We start from the raw sequence: 21,717 nt of genomic DNA on the forward strand, positions 1-21,717 counted from the left end.
ACAATTTCTTCAATCTAAAGGGAAGAGCTACAAGAGTCTCAGTGATTGTTTCCCTGCTTCCTTCCCTCCTCCTCCCTATCTACCAACTCCCAGACTCAAGGGGCTACTTGCACTCCTGCCAGTGACTCTTCTCAAGGCAGAGTTCTAGCATGCCAGAGGCCAGACCAGCAGGGATCACAAAAAGAACTCCAGCAGCTCACTGAGGCCCACTATAACAAAGGCCTGCCCACAGCCCAAAGTTCAGAGAGTTGCTCCAAGCTTACTCGGGAGACACATGAGACTCCAGGAAGGAAGGCAAAAACCCTGGAGATACTTCAGGGCTTCCTCTCCCCACTGAAATCAACTTTTGACCCATGAAACTGCAGGGACAGTGGGCATTGGATGTGGGGGTACCATAGGACTCTCATTTGGCCCTCAGATTCCTGATATACGGGTCTCTGGGAAGTCCATTTTATTCTAATACCTCTAGAACACACCTCCATTTCTGGAACTTAGACCAGGCAAGTCACATAAATGAATGAAGGCACGGGTGTCAGGGGATTCAGAGAGAGGAAGGTCTGGAGAGCCCATGCCACATATAAAAGGCACAGTGGCCACCCAAAGAGTTGCCCTATGTGGCCTCATTTAAAATTTTTTTTCAGTGATAAATGTGGATTTTTATATGTTATCCCGAAAGAAAATTTACTCAAAGGTCAGTCATTCCATGAGTTTGCTGGTTTACAATCCATAGCCTTACCCTTCACAGAAATCTAAGCCCCCTAACACCCCTGGCAATCAAGGTGAACCCCTCCTACAATGCTTCCTTGTGCTCTAGCTACTAGGCCCTGCAGCTGCTTATCCTCCTGCATGTGGCTGTTGTTAACTGAGGAACCAGCCCCTCAGATAGAAGGCACTGCAGTTCTGAGCTCAGGATTACAGATCTCAGAGCTCAGTGGGACCACAGAGAAAATCTTGCCCAAACCTGCACTTTAGAAGTGAGTGAATTAAGGCCTCTAGAGGAGGGGGACTTCCCAAGACTCTTCAGCTGGTTAGGAAGAGAGCCAGGAGAGAGCCCAGGCTCCTGGTGTACAGGGCAGAGCTCCCACCACAGCACCACACTACCTTTATCATGTCTCGGCCCCGCTCTTTCATGACAGCACTCATCAGCTGGGTTGCTGCCAGAGACACCTTGGCCCTGCTGTCGGTTAGGCCCTCCATGGCCGTCAGCACCAGGGTGGTGAGCTGCATCTGGGTGAAGTACTCTGCAAATGCCTGCAATAGGGTGGCATCAGGCTGCCTGCACCTGGGGCCTCCTGCTTGAGATAGCCTGTACCATCCTTCCTAGTTAGGGTAGGTGGAGAGAGCCTCTCTCAGGAATATGATGTGCTTTTGTCCTAGGCCTGTACTGTCTGCCTAGCTCCTAGAAGACCCTTTCACTGGGAACAGAGTCTTTGGGGATGGGAGGGAGAAAACACTGACCTCAGATGCACTGAGGGGCTCATAGGTCAGAGGCTGCAGAGGCAGAGTGCTGGGAGAGAAGGCCTGAGACCAAGATCCTTAGTGACATATCTTTGAGACACGGGCTGAATCTACACATTGCTCACAAGGCATCATTAGCATGAAGAAAATGCTTCTGAGCGGACAGGTAAGAAAGCAGAATTAGGACCCATGATGCTTAAGGGGAAGCATGTGATAGCATGTGGAAAAAGTTCCCCAAGGAAAAAGTTCACATGCAGCAATGGAATGGAAAAGAAGATGGGATAAAGGAGTCCCACCCCAGGAGTCTATGATATGATGTAGGTGAGAGTCCTAGGCTCTTCCCACTTTGTCTCTGGCCCTGCCCTCTCACCTTGGCAATCTCAGAGATGTTGTTATAGAACACGTTGGTGCTATAGACTTCAGTCTTGCCCTCTTCTTCCCATAAGCCCTGTTTTTTCCTTCCCATCTCTGAAACAAAGACACCCGACCCCACCCCTCAGACACTCAGAAGGTGTCTTAGGTTGCCCTCTTTCCCATCTGCCCAACCCAAACCATCCACTGAACTAAGTCAGCTTGAGGTAATGTATATCCCATGGGGAAGGGAGTAGAGAAATGGGCAGTAAGATAAGGAATGGTGAGAGCTAACGTCAAAGGAACCCCCCATGTTGCCTGCCTTAGAGCAGAGACAGAGTGGGGTCAGAGTATAGGACTCAGCCGGAGGAGGAGAAACTAATTCAAAAGAACTGTTTTCTGAGTAGCTATTTTGTCCCAGGAGGGTATATGTAGTAGAGGTCTAGGAGCAGGTTCCTCATCGGAAGTAAAATGCTCAGATAACTTCTTAGCTGTCACTCTTCCAGGACAGTGTGTGGGGGAATGACCAAACCTAGGTGGGAGGCCGGAGCAGAAGTGAAAAGAGGAGATTCTCCCTACGCTTTTGCAGCAGGAGGATACAGTAGAGGTTGTAGACAGCCTGTGCAGACAGGAAGCAGATATTGTCCATTGGGTCCTGGCAGCGTATGGCCAGCAGGCTTACCAAACGCCCCAACCAAGTAAACTCGATGTCCATCTGTGGAGGAGAGCTGGAAGTCACAAGTTACCCCAGCCAATATCTTAGCCTGAGTCAAGGCAAGAAGAGAGGAGGAGGAGATGCATGACAGATATGAGAGGTGAGGCTAGATGAGGTTAATGGGAATGGAATTAGACAGGTGAGTTGTAGCTATTAAAAACTGGTGGGATCATAGTTTTGGAATGACTTTACACTGTCCCTCTTCTTTGCCTCTTGACACTGCACTCATTCTTCAAGCCCAGCTCAAATGTCCCCTCCTCTATGACGCTTTCCCTTCACTTGTACTTCATTTGGTTTTGATCTTTTATTCCTACTATATTTGGTTTTTACGTTCATTATCACCTCCTATTTAAGTTTGTTCTATGCATGCCTCTCTCCCCAGTGGACTATAAAGATCCATGAAGACAGGAAACTGTCTTGGTCATCTATGTAACCACTGAAACACCTAGCATGGTGCTTGGCACAAGGTGAGTATTCAGTAACTGCTTGTTGAGATGAGTGGAATCAAACTGAACCAAGTGAAACAGAATTGAATTGGTGGGTAGGGAAAAAGACTAAGGGAGAAAAGAGAGATGGTGGGATGCACAAGAGAAAATAGAGGATGGGGCCAAGGAAATAGAAGATAGGATGAATAATTGAGGCTAGGTAATATGTGATGAAGTTTGGGGTAAGGGTAGGGATGAGGGCCCAGGCTCCAGGACAGGCTTCCACTCACTCCGAAGTTGTTCATTTTTGCAGTGAAGCCAAGAATACGGGCAGCACACCACATGGCCCGTTCCCTCTCATTGTCCTTCTGGGAATTCAGCCAGGTGTCCAGAAGCTAAAGGAAGAAGAGAATGAGGTGAGGGGTGAGGGTCTGTTCAGCTGCATTCCAGAGGGTAGAAATGTAACCCGAACCTGACTTCTGCAAAGGATCAGGACAAGACTTCTGAGAATAGGACTTCTTTTGCCTACAGGCTGGTTATATATGAGTTTGACAGCAGAAGCCTTCATTCCTCCAACTTTTTTCACAGAAATGGAACAATAATCCTAAAATTTGTGTGGAACCAGAAAAGACCTCGAATAGCCAGAGGAATGTTGAAAAAGAAAACCAAAGCTGGCGGCATCACAATTCCGGACTTCAGGCTCTATTACAAAGATGTCATCATCAAGACAGTATGGTACTGGCACAAAAACAGACACATAGATCAATGGAACAGAATAGAGAACTAAGAAATGGAACCTCAACTCTATGGTCAACTAATCTTTAACAAAGCAGGAAAGAATGTCCAATGGAAAAAAGACAGTCTCTTCAACAAATGGTGTTGGGAAAATTGGACAGCCACATGCAGAAGAATGAAACTGGACCATTTCCTTACACCATACACAAAAATAGACTCAAAATGGATGAAAGATCTAAAGGTGAGACACTAATCCATCAAAATCCTTGAAGAGAACACAGGCAGCAACCTCTTCGACCTCAGCTGCAGCAACTTCTTCCTAGAAACATCGCCAAAGACATAGGAAACAAGGGCAAAAATGAACTATTTGGACTTCATCAAGATAAAAACGTTTTGCACAGCAAAGGAAACAGTTAACAAAACCAAAAGACAACCAACAGACTGGGAGAAGATATTTTCAAATGACATATCAGATAAAGGGCTAGTATCCAAAATCCATCAAGAACTTATCAAACTCAACACCCAAAGAACAAATGATCCAATCAAGAAATGGGCAGAAGACATGAATAGACATTTCTTCTGCAAAGAAGACACCCAAATGGCCAACAGACACAAGAAAAAGTGCTCAACATCACTCGGCATCAGGGAAATACAAATCAAGACCACAATGAGATACCACTTCACACCAGTCAGAATGGCTAAAATTAACAAGTCAGGAAACAACAGATGTTGGCGGGGATGCGGAGAAAGGGGAACCCTCCTACACTGTTGGTGGGAATGCAGGCTGGTGCAGCCACTCTGGAAAACAGTATGGCAGTTCCTCAAAAAGTTGAAAATAAGCTACCCTACAACCTAGCAATTGCACTACTGGGTATTTACCCCAAAGATACAAATGTAGTAATCTGAAGGGGCACGTGCACCCCAATGTTTATAGCAGCAATGTCCACAATAGCCAAACTATGGAAAGAGCCCAGATGTCCATCAACAGATGAATGGATAAAGAAGATGTGGTATATATACACAATGGAATATTATGTAGCCATCAGAAATTGAAATCTTGCCATTTGCAACGATGTGGATGGAACTAGAGGGTATTATGCTAAGGGAAATAAGTCAATCTGAGAAAGACAATTATCATATAATCTCACTGATACGTAGGCTTTGAGAAACAAGGCAGAGGATCATAGGGGAAGAGAGGAAAAATTGAAACAAGATGAAACCAGAGATGGAGACAAACCATAAGAGACTCTTAATCTCAGGAAACAAACTGAGGGTTGCTGGAATGGAGGGGGGTGGGAGGGATGGGGTGGCTGGGTGATGGACGTTGGGGAGGGTATGTGTTATGGTAAGTGCTGTGTATTGTGTAAGACTGATGAATCACAGACCTGTACCCCTGAAACAAATAATACATTATATGTTAATTTAAAAAAAGTTCTGAACACCACAAGAGGACAACTAGACATCATGTGCTTCTTGGTGGAAGAAGATAAGACTACTTCTGAAGTAATCTTGCCAAAAATTGATCAGATTCATGATCTAGATCTAATAATTAAAATTAGGATCTAACATAGTCTAGATCTAGCAATTTATAGGAAAGATTTGTACAGAGGAATTTGTTACGTGGCCCCTAAAGGTTGTAATCAGCACAATCCAGAATGTGGAAAATGTAGAGAACAAATGTCTAGGTTTCTTCAACAAATAAATTTCAAGGAAAAAATGATGGAAGGGCAATCTATAGATTAAGAGAATTAAGAGACAAACCAATCAATTGGAATGTCTGATTGTTTAATGACATCAAGAAATGAAATTACTTTCTTTCATCAGTGTTTTATAGTTTTCAGAGTACAAGTCTTTCACTTCATTGGTTGATTCCTAGGTATTTTATTATTTTTGGTGCAATTGTAAATGAAATTGTTTTCTTAATTTCTCTTCCCGCTACTTCATTATTAGTGTATAAAAATGCAATAGATTTCTGAATATTAATTTTGCATCCTATAACTTTACTGAATTCATTTATCTCTTCTAGTAGGGTTTTCTTTAATGGAATCTTTAGGGTTTTTTAGGGTTTTCTATATATAGTATCATGTCATCTGCAAATAGTGAAAGCTTTACTTCTTTTTTTTTTTGAAAGCTTTACTTCTTCCTTACCAATTTGGATGCCTTTTACTTATTTTTTCTGTCTGATTGCTGTGGCTAGGACTTCCAATACTATGTTGAATAAATGTGGTAAGAGTAGATATCCTTGTCTTGTTCCTGATCTTAAAGGAAAAGCTCACAGTTTTCCACCATTGAGTATGATGTTAGCTGTGGGTTTTCATATATGGCTTTTATTATGTTGAGGTATGTTCTCTCTAAACCTACTTTGTTGAGGGTTTTTATCATGAATGGATGTTGTGCTTTGTCATGTGCTTTTTATGCATCTATTGAGATGATCAGATGGTTTTCATCTTTTCTCTTATAAATGAAATCTTACTATTTGCAATGACATGAATGGAGCTAGAGAGTATTATGCTAAGTGAAATAAGTCAGTCAGAGAAAGACAAATACCATATGATTTCACTTATATGTGGAGTTCTTTTAATTTTAATTTTTTTATATGCGAAATTTAAAAACAAAACAAATGAACAAAGGAGTGGGGGGAGAGAGGGAGACAAACAAGAAACACACTGATGGTTACCAGAGGGGAAAGGGTGGGTGGATGGGTGACATAGTTGATGGGGATTAAGGAGGGCACTTGCTGTGATGAGCACCAGGTGATGTATGGAATTGTTGAATCACTATATTGTACACCTGAAACTAATATTACACTGTATGTTAAATAACTGAAATTTAAATAAAAACTTTAACAAAAATTGAAATCAGCCTCACAGAAATACTATGTTCCAATCAGAAAAGCACCATTTGGAAATTTCAAAGGAGAGAGACCCTGTGGGATATAATAAAAAGGATACTTTGCCTTTCAAACTTATCAAGCAAATTGATATTTATTAATCTCTTTGAGTTGCTAAGTACTATAAAATTAGTCTATAGCTACGCTGCATGATTGTGAACAAAAACTCTATTGGTGGAATGGAGAGGGGAATTTACACTAAAATGAAGTAGACTCATTCTGATTTATATGTAATGTACTAACAATACCAAAATGGAAGAAGCTAAGTGAATGCCAGGTATCCTTAAGCAATTTTATGGCTACTAACAAATGTTTCCATAATACACTTCTCCAAAGTTCCAACAGGGCGCATTCTAAGGAATACATCTTGCATGAATGACCTTATTATAGAAATGTGTAATTAGCAAAGTTTAGCAACACCTATGACTGAACCCTGGGGCATGATCTGTACTTTGCAATATGTGAACTCAAATTACTGTTTCTTGTGATATTAATTAGGTAATAAATAAGCAAAATGTTGCTGGGGGGGAAGTTTTCTGTCTAAAAAAACATTGAAATAATTAGGTATATTTTATTGCAATAAAAAAATAGTATAAAGGAAAAAGTGGCAGAGGGAATCTTTTGAGAGTAATGGGATTGTTCTGTATCTTCAGTGCGATTGTGGTTTTGCCAGGATATAAAACTGTTGAAACTCATCCAATTAAATAGATTCATTTAATTGTATAAAATTATTGCTCAATAAAGTTGATAAGGGGGAAAAAAGACACCAAAAAATTTTAAAAAATAAAAAAACATTGAAACAAAACAAAACAAAACAAAAAAACATTGAAACAATAAAAAGTATGTTCTTGGACCATAAAGGAATTAGATCAGAAATCAATAACTATAAGAGAATAGAAAATTCTCCAAACATTTGGAAATTAAACAGCACACTTCTAAATAATCCATTGGCCAAAGAGGAAGTCACAAGAGAAATTAAAAAATATTTTGAACTGAATGATACTGAAAGAACAACATCTTTTTTTTATTTTATTTTATTTTTTTTTTATTTTTTAGATTTTATTTATTTGAGAGAGAGAGCATGAGAGGGAGGAGGGTCAGAGGGAGAAGCAGACTCCCTACTGAGCAGGGAGCCCGATGCGGGACTCGATCCCGGGACTCCAGGATCATGACCTGAGCCGAAGGCAGTCGCTTAACCAACTGAGCCACTCAGGCGCCCACAACATCTTTTTTTTAAATTTTATTATTATTATTTTTTAAGGATTTTATTTATTTATTTGACAGAGAGAGAGAAAGCGAGAGAGGGAACACAAGCAGGGGGAGTGGGAGAGGGAGAAGCAGGCTTCCCGCAGAGCAGGGAGCCCGATGCGGGGCTCAATCCCAGGACCCCGAGATCATGACCTGAGCCGAAGGCAGTCGCTTAACGACTGAGCCACCCAGGCACCCCAAGAACAACATCTTAAAATGTATAGGATGCAGCTCAAGTAGTACTTAGAGGAAAATTTATAAAACTAAATGTTTATATTAAAAAAGAGAAAGGGGTGGATGAAGCGGCTGGTACACAGGACTGCTGCACTGTCTCCACTGTGGGAGGAGGTGTAGGTGACCTGACCCCTATACTCCAAGCATCTCCTCACTTCCCAATGGCCGTGGTCCTCATTTCCCTTCTTCCCAGAGATGTATTTTAGAGGATTCCTGGGAAGATGGCTCACCTCATCCCATGAATACAATTGGATAACCCTCGCATCAGTGTAAACAACCCAGAAAATGACCCAAAGCCTGTCAGAACAAACTCCACAACTAAATGCAGAGAAGAGGCCACATCAAAGAGAGTAGGAAAGGGAGAGATATGGTGGGGAGCTAAACAAACCTGGGGGACTGTCCACTGGAAGGAGGGATTCATGGACAGAGAGGGGAGAGAAACAGACTATCACACCAGAAAGCCCTCACAAGGAAGACAAATCCCCATAACGTTTGGCTTTGAAAACCAGAGGGGTCAAATTTCCTCAGTTCTTACAACCAGGAGACTTGAGACCTAGAATTTTAAACATCAGCGGGGCTTGGCTTTGGGAGAGCTGGAAGGGTGCTCTTAAAGGGACAGCACAACAAACAGTCCAGCAGTTTGAAAAATGCCTGGGGCATTTGGGAGGGAGAGTTTACTAATCTCAGAGTATGTCCTAGAAGGACAGAGATTGTTGGGAAGCTCCTCCAGGAACAAAGAAGTGGACAGGTGCCATTTCTCACCCCTGACCCCCAGCATAAACACACAGCCTTCTGCGGGAACCAGTGCGGCACCCCTCCCTATCTAACTTGCTAATGCCACACATCCTGCCCCCTCCCCATCCAAGTCTGCAGATCCATTCTCTCCAGCCAGGCATGCCCCAGTCCCTGTGCTGTGGGTCCCCTCCCCCAGCGGACCAGCTCATAAACCTTGCTAACCCTGCACTTCCTGCCCCTGAGCACATTGAAGATCCACCTCCTCCAATATACTCTTGGCCTGAGCCCATGCAAAGTGGTGCTCAATATAGCTTCAAATCGGGCAATGTGATGCCCCCAGCTTTGTTTTTCTTTTTCAACATTTCCTTGGTGATTCGGGGTCCTTTCTGATTCCATACAAATTTTAGGACTGTTTGTTCCAGCACTTTGAAAAATGTCATTGGAATTTTGATCGGGATGGCATTGAAGGTATAGATTGCTCTGGGTAGCATAGACATTTTAACAATATTTATTCTTCCGATCCATGAGCATGGAATGTTTTTCCATCTTTTTGTGTCTTCTTCAATTTCTTTCATGAGTGTTCTGTAGTTCCTAGAGTATAGATCCTTTACCTCTTTGGTTAGGTTTATTCTGAGGTATCTTATGGTTTTTGATGCTATTGTAAATGGAATGGTTTCTCTAATTTCTCTTTCTACAGTTGCATTATTAATGTATAAGAAAGCAACTGATTTCTGTGCATTGATTTTGTATCCTGCCACATTACTGAATTGCTGTATGAGTTCTAGTAATTTGGGGGTCGAGTCTTTTGGGTTTTCCACATAATGTATCATGTTGTCTGTGAAAAGAGAGAGTTTGACTTCTTCTTTGCCAATTTGAATACTTTTTATTTTTCTTGTCAGACTGCTGTTGCTAGGACTTCTAGTACTATGTTGAACCATAGTGGCAAGAGTGGGCATCCTTGACGTGTTCCTGATCTTAAGGGAAAGTCTCTCAGCTTTTCCCCATTGAGGATGATATTCGCTGTGGGTTTTTCATAGATGGATTTTATGAACTTGAGGAATGTTCCCTCTATCCCTATACTCTGAAGAGTTTTAATCAGGAAGACAGCATGGTACTCGCACAAAAACAGACATATAGACCAATGGAACAGAATAGAGAACCCAGATATGGACCCTCAACTCCATGGTCAAATAATCTTTGACAAAGCAGGAAAAAACATGCAATGGAAAAAAAAAAAGTCTCTTCAATAAATGGTGCTGGGAAAATTGGACAGCCACATGCAGAAGAATGAAACTCGACCATTCTCTAACACCATTCACAAAGATAAACTCAAAATGGATGAAAGACCTCAGTGTGAGACAGGAATCCATCAAAATCCTAGAGGAGAATATAGGCAGTAACCTCTTTGACATCGGCCACAGCAACTTCTTTCAAGATACATCTCCAAAAGCTAGTGAAACAAAAGCAAAAATGAACTTTTGGGACTTCATCAAGATAAAAAGCTTCTGCACAGCCAAGGAAACAGTCAACAAAACAAAGAGGCAACCCACAGAATGGGAGAAGATATTTGCAAATGACACTACAGATAAAGGGCTGGTATCCAAGATCTATAAAGAACTTCTCAAACTCAACACCCAAAAAACAAATAATCAAGTCAAAAAATGGGCAGAAGACATGAAAAGACACTTCTCTGAAGAAGACATACAAATGGCTAATAGACATATGAAAAAATGTTCATCATCATTAGCCATCAGGGAAATTCAAATCAAAACCACATTAAGATACCACCTTACACAAGTTAGAATGGCAAAAATGGACAAGGACAGAAACAACAAATGTTGGAAAGGTTGTGGAGAAAGGGGAACCCTCCTACACTGTTGGTTGGAATGCAAGTTGGTACAGCCACTTTGGAAAACAGTATGGAGGTGCCTCAAAAATTTTAAAATAGAGCTACCCTATGACCCAGCAATTACACTCCTGGGTATTTACCCCAAAGACATAGATATAGTGAAAAGAAGGGCCATATGCACCCCAATGTTCATAGCAGCAATGTCCGCAATAGCCAAACTGTGGAAAGAGCCGAGATGCCCTTCAACAGATGAATGGATAAAGAAGATGTGGTCCATACATACAATGGTATATTACTCAGCCATCAGAAAGGATGAATACCCAACTTTTGCATCAACATGGATGGGACTGGAGGAGATTATGCTAAGTGAAATAAGTCAAGCAGAGAAAGTCAATTATCATATGGTCTCACTTATTTGTGGAACATAAGGAATAACATGGAGGACATTAGGAGAGGGAAGGGAAAAATGAAGGGGGGGGGAATCGGAGGGAGAGATGAACCATGAGAGACTATGGACTCTGAGAAACAAACAGGGTTTTAGGTGGGGGAGGGGGGGTTGGTTAGCCCAGTGATGGGTATTAAGGAGGGCACGTACTTCATGGAGCACTGGGTGTTATACAAAAACAATGGATCATGGATCACCACATCAAAAATTAATGATGTATTGTATGGTGACTAACATAACATAATAAAATTTAAAAAATTAAAAACAACAACAACAACAAAAACAAAGTGGTGCTCAAGCCTGGCAGTGTACAAGCAGCTAAGTCAGGGGCCAGCACCACTCCAAAGTGACTTCTGCCCTGGGAAGAGGGAAAGATAACCACACACACCAGTTAAACTGCTGTCCCAGGAGTGGGTTGGGGCAGGCAGCTGGTCTGACTACAGGCCCTGCTCGTCAACAAAAACTTCTTAGGGGCAACACAGGGAAAGTACCTTGAAATTTGGTGCTATTGCATGTCTGACAAATGCCTGGTCTGATTCAACTCAAACCCAAGGTGGCCCCAGACTGATTTACTAACCTCACAGGGACGAAACCCTACCCACAACAGGCAAATACGCATCTGCCATTGCAGATGACTGGATTGAATGCAAAAGAAACTCAGCCACAACAGCAGGGTGCACACATCACACACAGGAGATGCCTCTGAAGCACCAGATTCTGGTGAACAGGGGAGACTACAGGGCACTACAGCACACTACAGGACCTCTTCTTCATAAGGCCACTACTTTCAAGAGCAGGGGACATAGCTGACTTTCCTAACACAGAGAAACAGACATAGCAAGTTACACAAAATGAAGAGACAGAGAAATATGTCCCAAATAAAAGAACAGGAAATAATCACAGCAAGAGACCAAAGTGAAATGGAGATAAGTAATATGCCTGATAGAGAATTTAAAGTAATGCTCATAAAGATAGACTTGAGAAAAGAGTGGAAGACATCAGTGAGACCCTTAACAAAGAAATAAAAAAGAATGAATTAGAGATGAAGAACACAATAGATGAAATTAAAAATACACTAGATGGAATAAATAGCAGACTAGAGGAAGCAGAAGAACAAATCAGTGACTTGGAGGACAGACTAATGAAAAGTAATCAAGACAACCAGGTGAGAGAAAAGTAAATGATACAAAATGAAAATAGACAAAGGGATCTCGGTGACAACATCAAGGGTAATAAGATTTGCATTATAGTGATCTCAGAAGGAGAGAGAAAAGAGGGCAGAAAATTTATTTGAATAAATAATAACTGAAAACTTACCAAATCTGAGGAAGGAAACAGAAATCCAGATCTAGGAGGCACAAATCAAAATCAATCCAAGGAGGTCCACACCAAGATACACAGTAATTAAAATGGCAAAAGTAGTGATAAAGAGAGAATTTTAAAAACAGCAATAGAAAAGAAAAGTTATGTAAAAGGGAAATCCCATAAGGCTAATGGTGGATTTTTTAGCTGAAACTTTGCAGGCCAGAAGAGAGTGGCATGATAGACTCAAAAATGCTGAAAGGAAAAAATCTGCAGCCAAGAATACTCTATCTAGCAAGGTTAACATTCAGAATAGAAGGAGAGATAGTTTCCCAGACAAATAAATGTTAAAAGAATTCATGACCCCTAAACCAGCCCTACAAGAAATGTTAAAGGAGACTCTTTGAGTAGAAAGGAAAGACCATAAGTAAGAGCAAAAAAAGTAGGAAACACAGAAGCAGTAAAAATAAGAATATATGAAAAAGAAAAGGTATATCTGTAAAAATCAGTCTAGGGACTCACAAAATAAAAGGATGTTAAGTATGACACCATATACCTAAAACATGGTAGGGAAGTTCAAACTTAAGCGACCATCAACTTAATATAGACTGCTATATGCAGAAGATGTTATATACAAACCTAATGGTAAACACAAATCAAAACCAGTAGTAGATATGCAAAAATAAGGATAAAGGAATATAAGTATATCATGAAAGAAAACCAACTTATTGTGAGAGAAGTAAGCAAAAGCAGAAAGGAACAGAGAAGAACTACAAAATCAACCATAAAATAAGTAATAAAATGACAATAAGTACATAATGATCAATAATTACTTTGTAAATGGACTAAATGCTCCAATCAAAGACATAGGCTGATGGAATGGTTAAAAAATAAGACCCACCTATTTGCTGCCTACAAGAGACTCATTTCAGACCTAAAGACACATGCAGATTGAAAGTGAAGGGATGGAGAAACATTTATCATGCAAGTGGATGTGAGAAGAAAGCCAGAGTAGCAATACTTATATTGCACAAAATAGACTTTAAAACAAAGACTGTATAACAAGAGGCAAAGAAGGACACTTTATAATCATAAAGAGGACAATCCAACAAGAGGATATAACAATTGTAAATATTTATGCACCCAACATGGGAGCACCCAAATACATAAAACAGTTAATAACAAACATAAAGGAAATAATCACTAGAAATACAATAATAGTAGGGAATTTTAACACCCCACTTACATCAATGAACAGATCATCAAAACCCAAAATCAACAAGGAAACAGTGGCTTTGAATGACACATTGGATCAGATGGATTTAATAGATATATTCAGAACATTCTATCCTAAAACAGCAGAATATGCACTCTTTTCAAGTGCACATGACATTCCCTAGAACAGGTAACATTGGGCCACAAAACAAGAATCAACAAATTAGGGGCACCTAGGTGGCTCAGTCGTTAAGTGTCTGCCTTCAGCTCGGGTCATGATCCCGGGGTTCTGGGATCAAGCCCTGTTTCGGGCTCCCTGCTCGGTGGGAGGCCTGCTTCTCCCTCTCCCACACCCCCTGTTTGTGTTCCATCTCTCACTGTCTCTCTCTCTGTCAAATAAATAAATAAATAAATTAATTAATTAATTAATAAATAAAAGAAAAAGAAAATAAAGAAAAAATAAAGAATCAACAAATTAAAAAAGATTGAAGTCATACCATGCATCTTTTTTTAAAAAGATTTTATTTATTTATCTGAAAGAGAGAGAGAGAGAGAGAGCACAAGCAGTGGGAAGGGCAGAGGGAGAGGGAAAAACAGGCTCTCCACTGAGCAGGGAGCCTGACACAGGGCTCAGTCCCAGGACCCTGGGATAAGGCAGATGCACAACCAACTGAGCCACCCAGATGCACAACCGACTGAGCTCCCATGTATCTTTTCTGACCACAATGCTATGAAACTAGAAATCAACCTCAAGTAAAAAATCTAGAAAGAGCACAAATACATGGAGGTTAAATAACATGCTACTAGGGGTGCCTAGGTGGCTCAGTTGGTTAAGCATCTGCCTTCTGCTCAGGTCATGATCCCAGGGTCCTGGGATTGAGCCCCACCTCGGGCTCCCTGCTCAGTGGGGAACCTATTTCTTCCTCTCCCCCTTGCTTGTGCTCTCTCTCTCAAATAAATAAATAAAATATTTTTTAAAAAATAACATGCTACTAAACAATGAGTGGATCAACCAAGAAATCAAAGAAGAAATCAGAAAACACAGTGAAACAAATGGAAATGAAAACACAATGGTTCAAAATCTTTGGGATGCAGCAAAAGCTATTTTAAGAGGGAAATTTACAGCAATACAGACCCACCTCAAGAAGCAAGAAAAATCTAAAATAAACAACCTAAACTTACACCTAAAGAAGCTAGAAAAAGAAGAACAAACAAAACCCAAAACCAGTAGAGGGAAGGAAATAATAAAGATTAGAGCAGAAATCAATGAAATAGAAACAAAAGACAGCAGAACAGATTAATGAAACCAGGAGCTAGTTTTGACAAGATTAACAAAATTGATAAACCTTTAAACAGACTCATAAAAAAAATTTTTTTTAAAGAGAGAGGACTCAAATAAACAAAATCAGAAATGAAAGAGGAGAAATAACAACCAACACCACAGAAATACAAAGGATTGTAAAAGAATATTATGAAAAATTATATGCCAACAAATTGGGACAACCTAGAAGAAATGGGTAAATTCCTAGAAACATAACCTCCTAAAACTGAATTGGGAAGAAATAGAAAATTTGGACAGACCAAATACCAGCAATGATATTGTACCAGTAAAAACAAAATTAATAAAGAACTTATACAACATGACACACACAAAAACAAAACAAACAAACAAACAAAAACTCCCAATAGATGAAAGTCCAGGACCAGATGGCTTCACAGGTGAATTCTACCAAACATTTAAAGAAACTATTTCAAAAAGTAGAAGAGGAAGGAAAACTTCCAAATTGATTCCATGAGGCCAGCATTACCCTAATACCAAAACCAGGTAAGGACACTACAAAAAAAGAGAACTACAGGCCCAAATCTCTGAACATAGATGTAAAGATCCTCAACAAATATTAGCAAACTGAATCCAACAATACATTTAAAAAACCATTCACCACAATCAAGTGGGATTTATTTTTGGATGCAAGAGTGGTTCAAAATTTGCAAATTGATCAACATGATACATCATATCAACAAGGAGAGGATAAAAACCGTATGATCATCTCAACAGAGGCAGACAAAGCATTTGACAAAGTACAATATCCACTCATGATAAAAGCCCTCCACAAAGCAGGTTTAGAGAGAATATGTGTCAATATAATAAAGACCATATATGAAAAACCCATAGCTAATATCATACTCAATGGTGAAAAACAGAGCTTTTCCCCTAAGGTCAGGAATAAGACAAGCATGTTCGCCCTCACCACTTTTATTCAACATACCACTGGAAGTCATAATCACACCAATCAGACAAGAAAAAAGAATAAAAGTCATCCAAAGTGGTAAAGAAGAAGTAAAACTTTCACTATTTGCAGATGACATGATACTATATATAGAAAACCCAAAAGACTCTACAAAAAACAAAACAAAACAAAAACTACTAGAACTGATAAATGCATTCAGTAAGATTGCAGGATACAAAATCAATGTACAGAAATCTGTTGCATTTCTATACACCTATAATGAAGCATCGGAAAGAGAAATTAAGAAAACAATTCAATTTATAATTGTACCAAAAAATAATAAAATACCTAGAAATAAACTTAACCAAGGAGGTGAAAGATCTGTACTCTGAAAACTATAAAACATTGATGAAAGAAATTGAAATAACACAAACAAGTGGAAAGATATTCATGCTCATGGATTGGTAAAACCAATATTGTTAAAATGTCCATACTACCCAAAGCAATCTCCAGATTTAATGTAATCCCTATCAAAATGCCACCAGCATTTTTCACAGAACTAAAACAAAGGAACCTAAAATTTGTATGGAACCACAAGAGACCCTGAATAGCCAAAGCAAACTTAAAAAAGAAAAAGGTTGAAGTATTATAATTCTAGATTTCAAGTTATACTGCAAAGCTGTAGTTATCAAAACAGTATGGTACTGGCCCAAAAATAGACAAATAGATCAAGAGAACAAAATAGAAAGCCCAGAAATAAACCAATGATTATACAGTCAATTAATCTTTGACAAAGGAAGCAAGAATATTCAATGGGGCAAAGATAGTCTCTTCAACAAATGGTGTTGGGAAAACTGGACAGGTACATGCAAAAGAATGAAACTGGACCACTTTCTTACACCACATACAAAAATAAACTCAAAATGGATTAAGGACCTAAATGTGAGACCTGAAACCATAAAAATCCTAGAAGAGAGCACAAGCAGTAATGTTTCTGACAACAGCCATAACAATATTTTTCTAGATATGTCTCCTGAGGCAAGGGACACAAAAGCAGAATTAAACTATTGGAACTACATCAACAAAACAAAACAAAACAAACAAAAACAAAAACAAAAAACAAACTTCTGCACAGCAAAGGAAACAATCAACAAAACTAAAAGGCAACCTGTGAATGGGAGAAGATACATGCAAATGACATATCCCATAAAGGGTTAATATCCAAAATTTATAAAGAACTTACACAACATGACACACACAAAAACAAATAATCCAATTAAAAATGGGCAAAAGACATGAACAGACATTTCGCCAAAGAAAACATTCATATGGCTAACAGAAACACAAAAAGATGCTAAAATCACTCATCATCAGGGAAATGCAAATTAAAAGTACAATGAGATATCACCTCACACCTGTCAGAATAACGAAAATCAAAAAGATAAAATTAATAAGTCAGGAAACGACAGATGTTGGCAGGGATGCGGAGAAAGGGGAACCCTCCTACACTGTTGGTGGGAATGCAAGCTGGTGCAGCCACTCTGGAAAACAGTATGGACTTTCAAAAAGTTGAAAATAGAGCTACCCTACAACCTAGCGATTGCACTACTGGGTATTTACCCCAAAGACACAAATGTAGTGATCTGAAGGGGTACATGCACCCCGATGTTTATATCAGCAATGTCCACAATAGCCAAACTATGGAAAGAGCCAAGATGTCCATCAACAGATGAATGGATAAAGAAGATGTGGTATATATATACAACAGGATATTATGCATCCATCAAAAGGAATGAAATCTTGCCATTTGCAACGACGTGGATGGAACTGGAGGGTATTATGCTGGGCGAAATAAGTCAATCAGAGAAAGACATGTATCATATGACCTCGCTGATAGGAGAATTCTTAATCTCAGGAAACAAACTGAGGGTTGCTGGAGTGGTGGGGGGTGGGAGAGATGGGGTGGCTGGGTGATAGACATTGGGGAGGGTATGTGCTATGGTGAACGCTGTGAATTGTGTAAGACTGTTGAATCACAGACCTGTAGCTCTGAAACAAATAATACATTATATGTTAAAAAAAAAAAAAAAAAGAAGAAGAAGAAGATAGAAGGAAGGGAAAAATGAAGGGGGGGATATCGGAGGGGGAGATGAACCATGAGAGACTATGGACTCTGAGAAACAAACTGAGGGTTCTAGAGGGGAGGGGGGTGGGGGGATGGGTTAGCCTGGTGATGGGTATTAAAGAGGGCACATACTGCATGGAGCACTGGCTGTTATACGCAAACAATGAATCATGGAACACTACATCAAAAACTAATGATGTAATGTATGGTGATTAACATAACATAATAAAAAAAAAAAGATAAGACACAACAAAGTGTTGGTGAGGATGTAGAACAAAAGGAACCCTTGAGTACAGTTGGTGGGAATGCAAACTGTGCAGCCACTGTAGAAAACAGCATGAAGGTTCCTCAAAAAAATTAAAAATAGAACTCCCCTATGATCCAGTAATCACACTACTGGGTATTTACCCCAAAAATATAAAAACACTAATTTGAAAGGTTATATGCACCCTATATTTATTGCAGCATTATTTACAATAGCCAAATTATGGAAGCAGCCCAAGTGTCCACTGATAGATGAATGGATAAAGAAAATATGAGATAAACACACATACACACAGACACACACACACACACACAAAGTGAAATATTATTCAGCTGTAAAAAAAGAATGAAATCTTGCTATTTGTAACACCATGGATGGATCTAGAGCATATAATACTAAGCAAAATAATTCAGCCAAAGACAAATACCACATGATTTCACTCATATGTGAAATGGTATGTCTATAAACCAAGGGACACCATGGGCTGCCAGGAATCACCAGAGGCTAGGAGAGATGCATGGAACAGATTCTCCTTCAGAGCTTCCAGTAGGAACCAACCCTGCTGATACCTTGATTTTGGACTTCCAGCATTCACAACTGTGAGAGAATATATTTCTGTTGTTTGAAGCCACTCAGTTGTGACACTTTGTTACAGCAGCCCTAGGAAACCAATATACCAATTTCAGGGGCTCCTTCCCACTGACCTCCAAGCAGTGCTGGATCCGAGAGGGCATCTCAACAGTAAGTGTCTCCATTAGCCTTAGAAGGGATTGCAGGGTCTCCCTGAACAAATCCTGAGGGGAGAAGAGAGAACTCAAAGAGTTGCTGAGATGTCGGCCCCATCCCTCCTTCTAAACTTAGCTCCGTGCTCTAGCTCTCCCAGGAAGCTTTCCTTGAGAAATTCTGCTCCACAAGTTTCCACCTAACATTTCAAGTGCCATTTGCCTGCTATTAACTTAAACAAATTCCTCTGTTGTTTTCAGCAGAGCACAAATGTCTGCCTGATGTGCAGTTTGTCCTAGTGGACTGGGAGTTCCCAGTTTGCCCCAAACATGGGCAAATCCTGTCAAAATACCTTCCCTCCCTAACCAGACCTACATTGAGGAAGGCCTCATGGGGATACAACCAGAGGAAACCCACCTCAGCCTTCTCTGTATGTACCAGTCCTTCCTTCATAACATAAATAAATATGAACTGACAAAGAAGGACCATCAGACAGCTGATGAAAAGGCCCAAATAAACAAACAGACCAACTGACCCTAAAAAAAAAACTAATTCAGTAAATAGAAACTTTTATTTTTTTAAATTCTTATTAATATCCTCAAAAAATCAGGAGATTGTGGCATCAATAAAACAAGAACAACCAATCAAGATAAAGGAGTAATCAGAGAACATGAAAGAATTCCTAAGAATTATACATACAAATGCAAATTAGAAAAGTGAATCATTCTTCCTTCCCTCAAGGAAACACTATAGGCCCTGTGGGAAATGGATTCAGCTCCCTTGCCCCTGGGACTCTCTAAACTTATTTACCCATGGGACTTTAGTAAAATCATGTTGAACCTTTCAGTCTGGTTTCAGTTGTACAAGAGTTAAAAATTAAAGAACCGCGTGTTCACCTCTGGGTCAGAATATTAAAGTGTGACAGCAGTAATCAATGCATGCTCTCAAGAAGGAAGTACATCTCATGAGTTGCATTCAGACTATATGACCTAGTAACCTCTTCAAATGATTGTATTTTTATCAACGAAGGTGGAAGAGCCTTACCTGTAACTGCCAAACCTATACTTCTCATCCTCTCCAAAGTAAAAACTGAATACAAAGAGACAAACATCAAAGAGTTAATTACCACAGTGGTGTGGGCCTCCTGGGAACTGGATGCCTCCTTCTGCAAAATTTCTGTAGGTGGCAGGCAGAGCACACTCTTACAGCACATTCGGAGTAGCTCTGTTCTTTCTTCTACTTCTATGAGGGGACGGAGCTTCCTAAGATCCAGGAGGAAGTAGCAAATATGTAACAAGACAGTAATGGCCAGGAATAACAGCTGAGGAAGGTACAGAGAGAGATGGTGGAGACAGAGGGACAGGTGGTAATAAGAAGTTACCAGAAGAAAAAGTAACAAAAGAAGAAAAGGAGGAAACTAGCAAAGTTTTAAAATGCCAGGAAAGGGCGCCTGGGTGGCTCAGTCGTTAAGCGTCTGCCTTCGGCTCAGGTCATGATCCCAGGGTCCTGGGATCGAGTCCCACATCGGGCTCCCTGTTCGGCGGGGAGCCTGCTTCTCCCTCTCCCACTCGCCCTGCTTGTGTTCCTGCTCTTGCTATCTCTCTGTCTGTCAAATAAACAAATAAAATCTTAAAAAAAAATAAAATAAAATAAAATAAAATAAAATAAAATGCCAGGAAAATGGAAAGAAAGGAACAAAGGGAAAGAGGAACTATTACAGGAAAGGGTACTGATATTTTGAGATGATACATTACTTTTTGGCTGCCCAGATATTTTGAGGGAATGGGGGAAATGGTCAGTGATAGATATGTAGGTATTTAGTCAGGGACAGCCCTGAAAGCAGAAGAAAGCCTGGACCAGAAGCAACAGCAAGTGCCTGTGAAAATGGGAGAGGTGGTCTCTGCCAGGTGCTCCAAAAATCCCATCTAAAAAATCTTGGTTAAAGGAGGTGGCAGACATTGTCCAGTAGATGTCTACTACTGCCTGGGGCCCCCTATTCCTAGAAGCAGAGGCAGAAAGTGAGGTGGGGACAGAGTAGGATATAAAGAACTGAAATCCAGTCAGAGCAAGGAAGACAGAGTAGCTGGAACATCATTACCTGAAGTCACTGATGATGTTCATTGCCCTCAGCCTAATGGAGCTGGAGATGGAACTCAATGGCTCCTCCCTGATTAACTCCTGTAATACACCCACCCCACCCCCCACCCCAGAGACAAAGAGGATGTGAACATTTTTTTTTTTTGTCTTCCTCCCCCTCCTCCTACCCCAGACTGTATTCATAAGAAACCGGAACCTAGAATTTCCAAAAACTCTCAAGGACAGCACTTCTGTCCTACTCCCAACCATACCTTCCCCACAGTACTCACACCCACCTTGAGGATGGAAAAAGGAAAAGGTAGGAAAAGGACACTGGAAAATCTGGACTTTTATCCTCCAGGCCAAGGCCAGGAGCACTGCCAATGGCTTCCATGAAGACCCATCCTCCCTCCTCTGTGCATTTCCACCTCCAACCTCCTGAGTTGTACTTAGCACCATGAAGGTTACAATTTCTAGTTTCTGAGGGAACTTGAATTGAAAGGACATGGGGTGGCTGCTCAGGATGTTTGTTAGCTTGGTCAGGGCGTCCAGGTACTCCAGCTTCAGGTTCTTATCCTGAACCAACCAGTATGCTCAGAGATTTCCAACGTAGGAATGATCCTGGGGCAAGGGAAAACTACCTACACAAAATCTGGGAGATGAAAAGCTAAGGCTTCTATAGCTTTCTCTAGGCTGAG

The 21,717-nt window shown here is 40.4% G+C and overlaps 1 protein-coding gene across 1 annotated transcript in view; it reads right to left on the minus strand.

Annotated features, from left to right (window-relative positions):
- The window catches only part of LOC118535837 (uncharacterized), a 117,094-nt gene that overhangs the window by 32,040 nt on the left and 63,337 nt on the right, over positions 1-21,717 (minus strand). The window contains exons 17-19 of the mRNA XM_078074148.1: positions 21,042-21,121; positions 20,070-20,205; positions 18,925-19,014 (exon numbers count right to left, since the gene is read on the minus strand). Coding sequence (XP_077930274.1) covers positions 18,925-19,014; positions 20,070-20,205; positions 21,042-21,121 — 306 coding nt within the window. The remainder of the gene's footprint in view (positions 1-18,924; positions 19,015-20,069; positions 20,206-21,041; positions 21,122-21,717) is intronic.

This window comes from Halichoerus grypus, chromosome 6 (genome assembly GCF_964656455.1).
Source record: "Halichoerus grypus chromosome 6, mHalGry1.hap1.1, whole genome shotgun sequence".
Lineage (NCBI taxonomy): Eukaryota > Metazoa > Chordata > Mammalia > Carnivora > Phocidae > Halichoerus > Halichoerus grypus.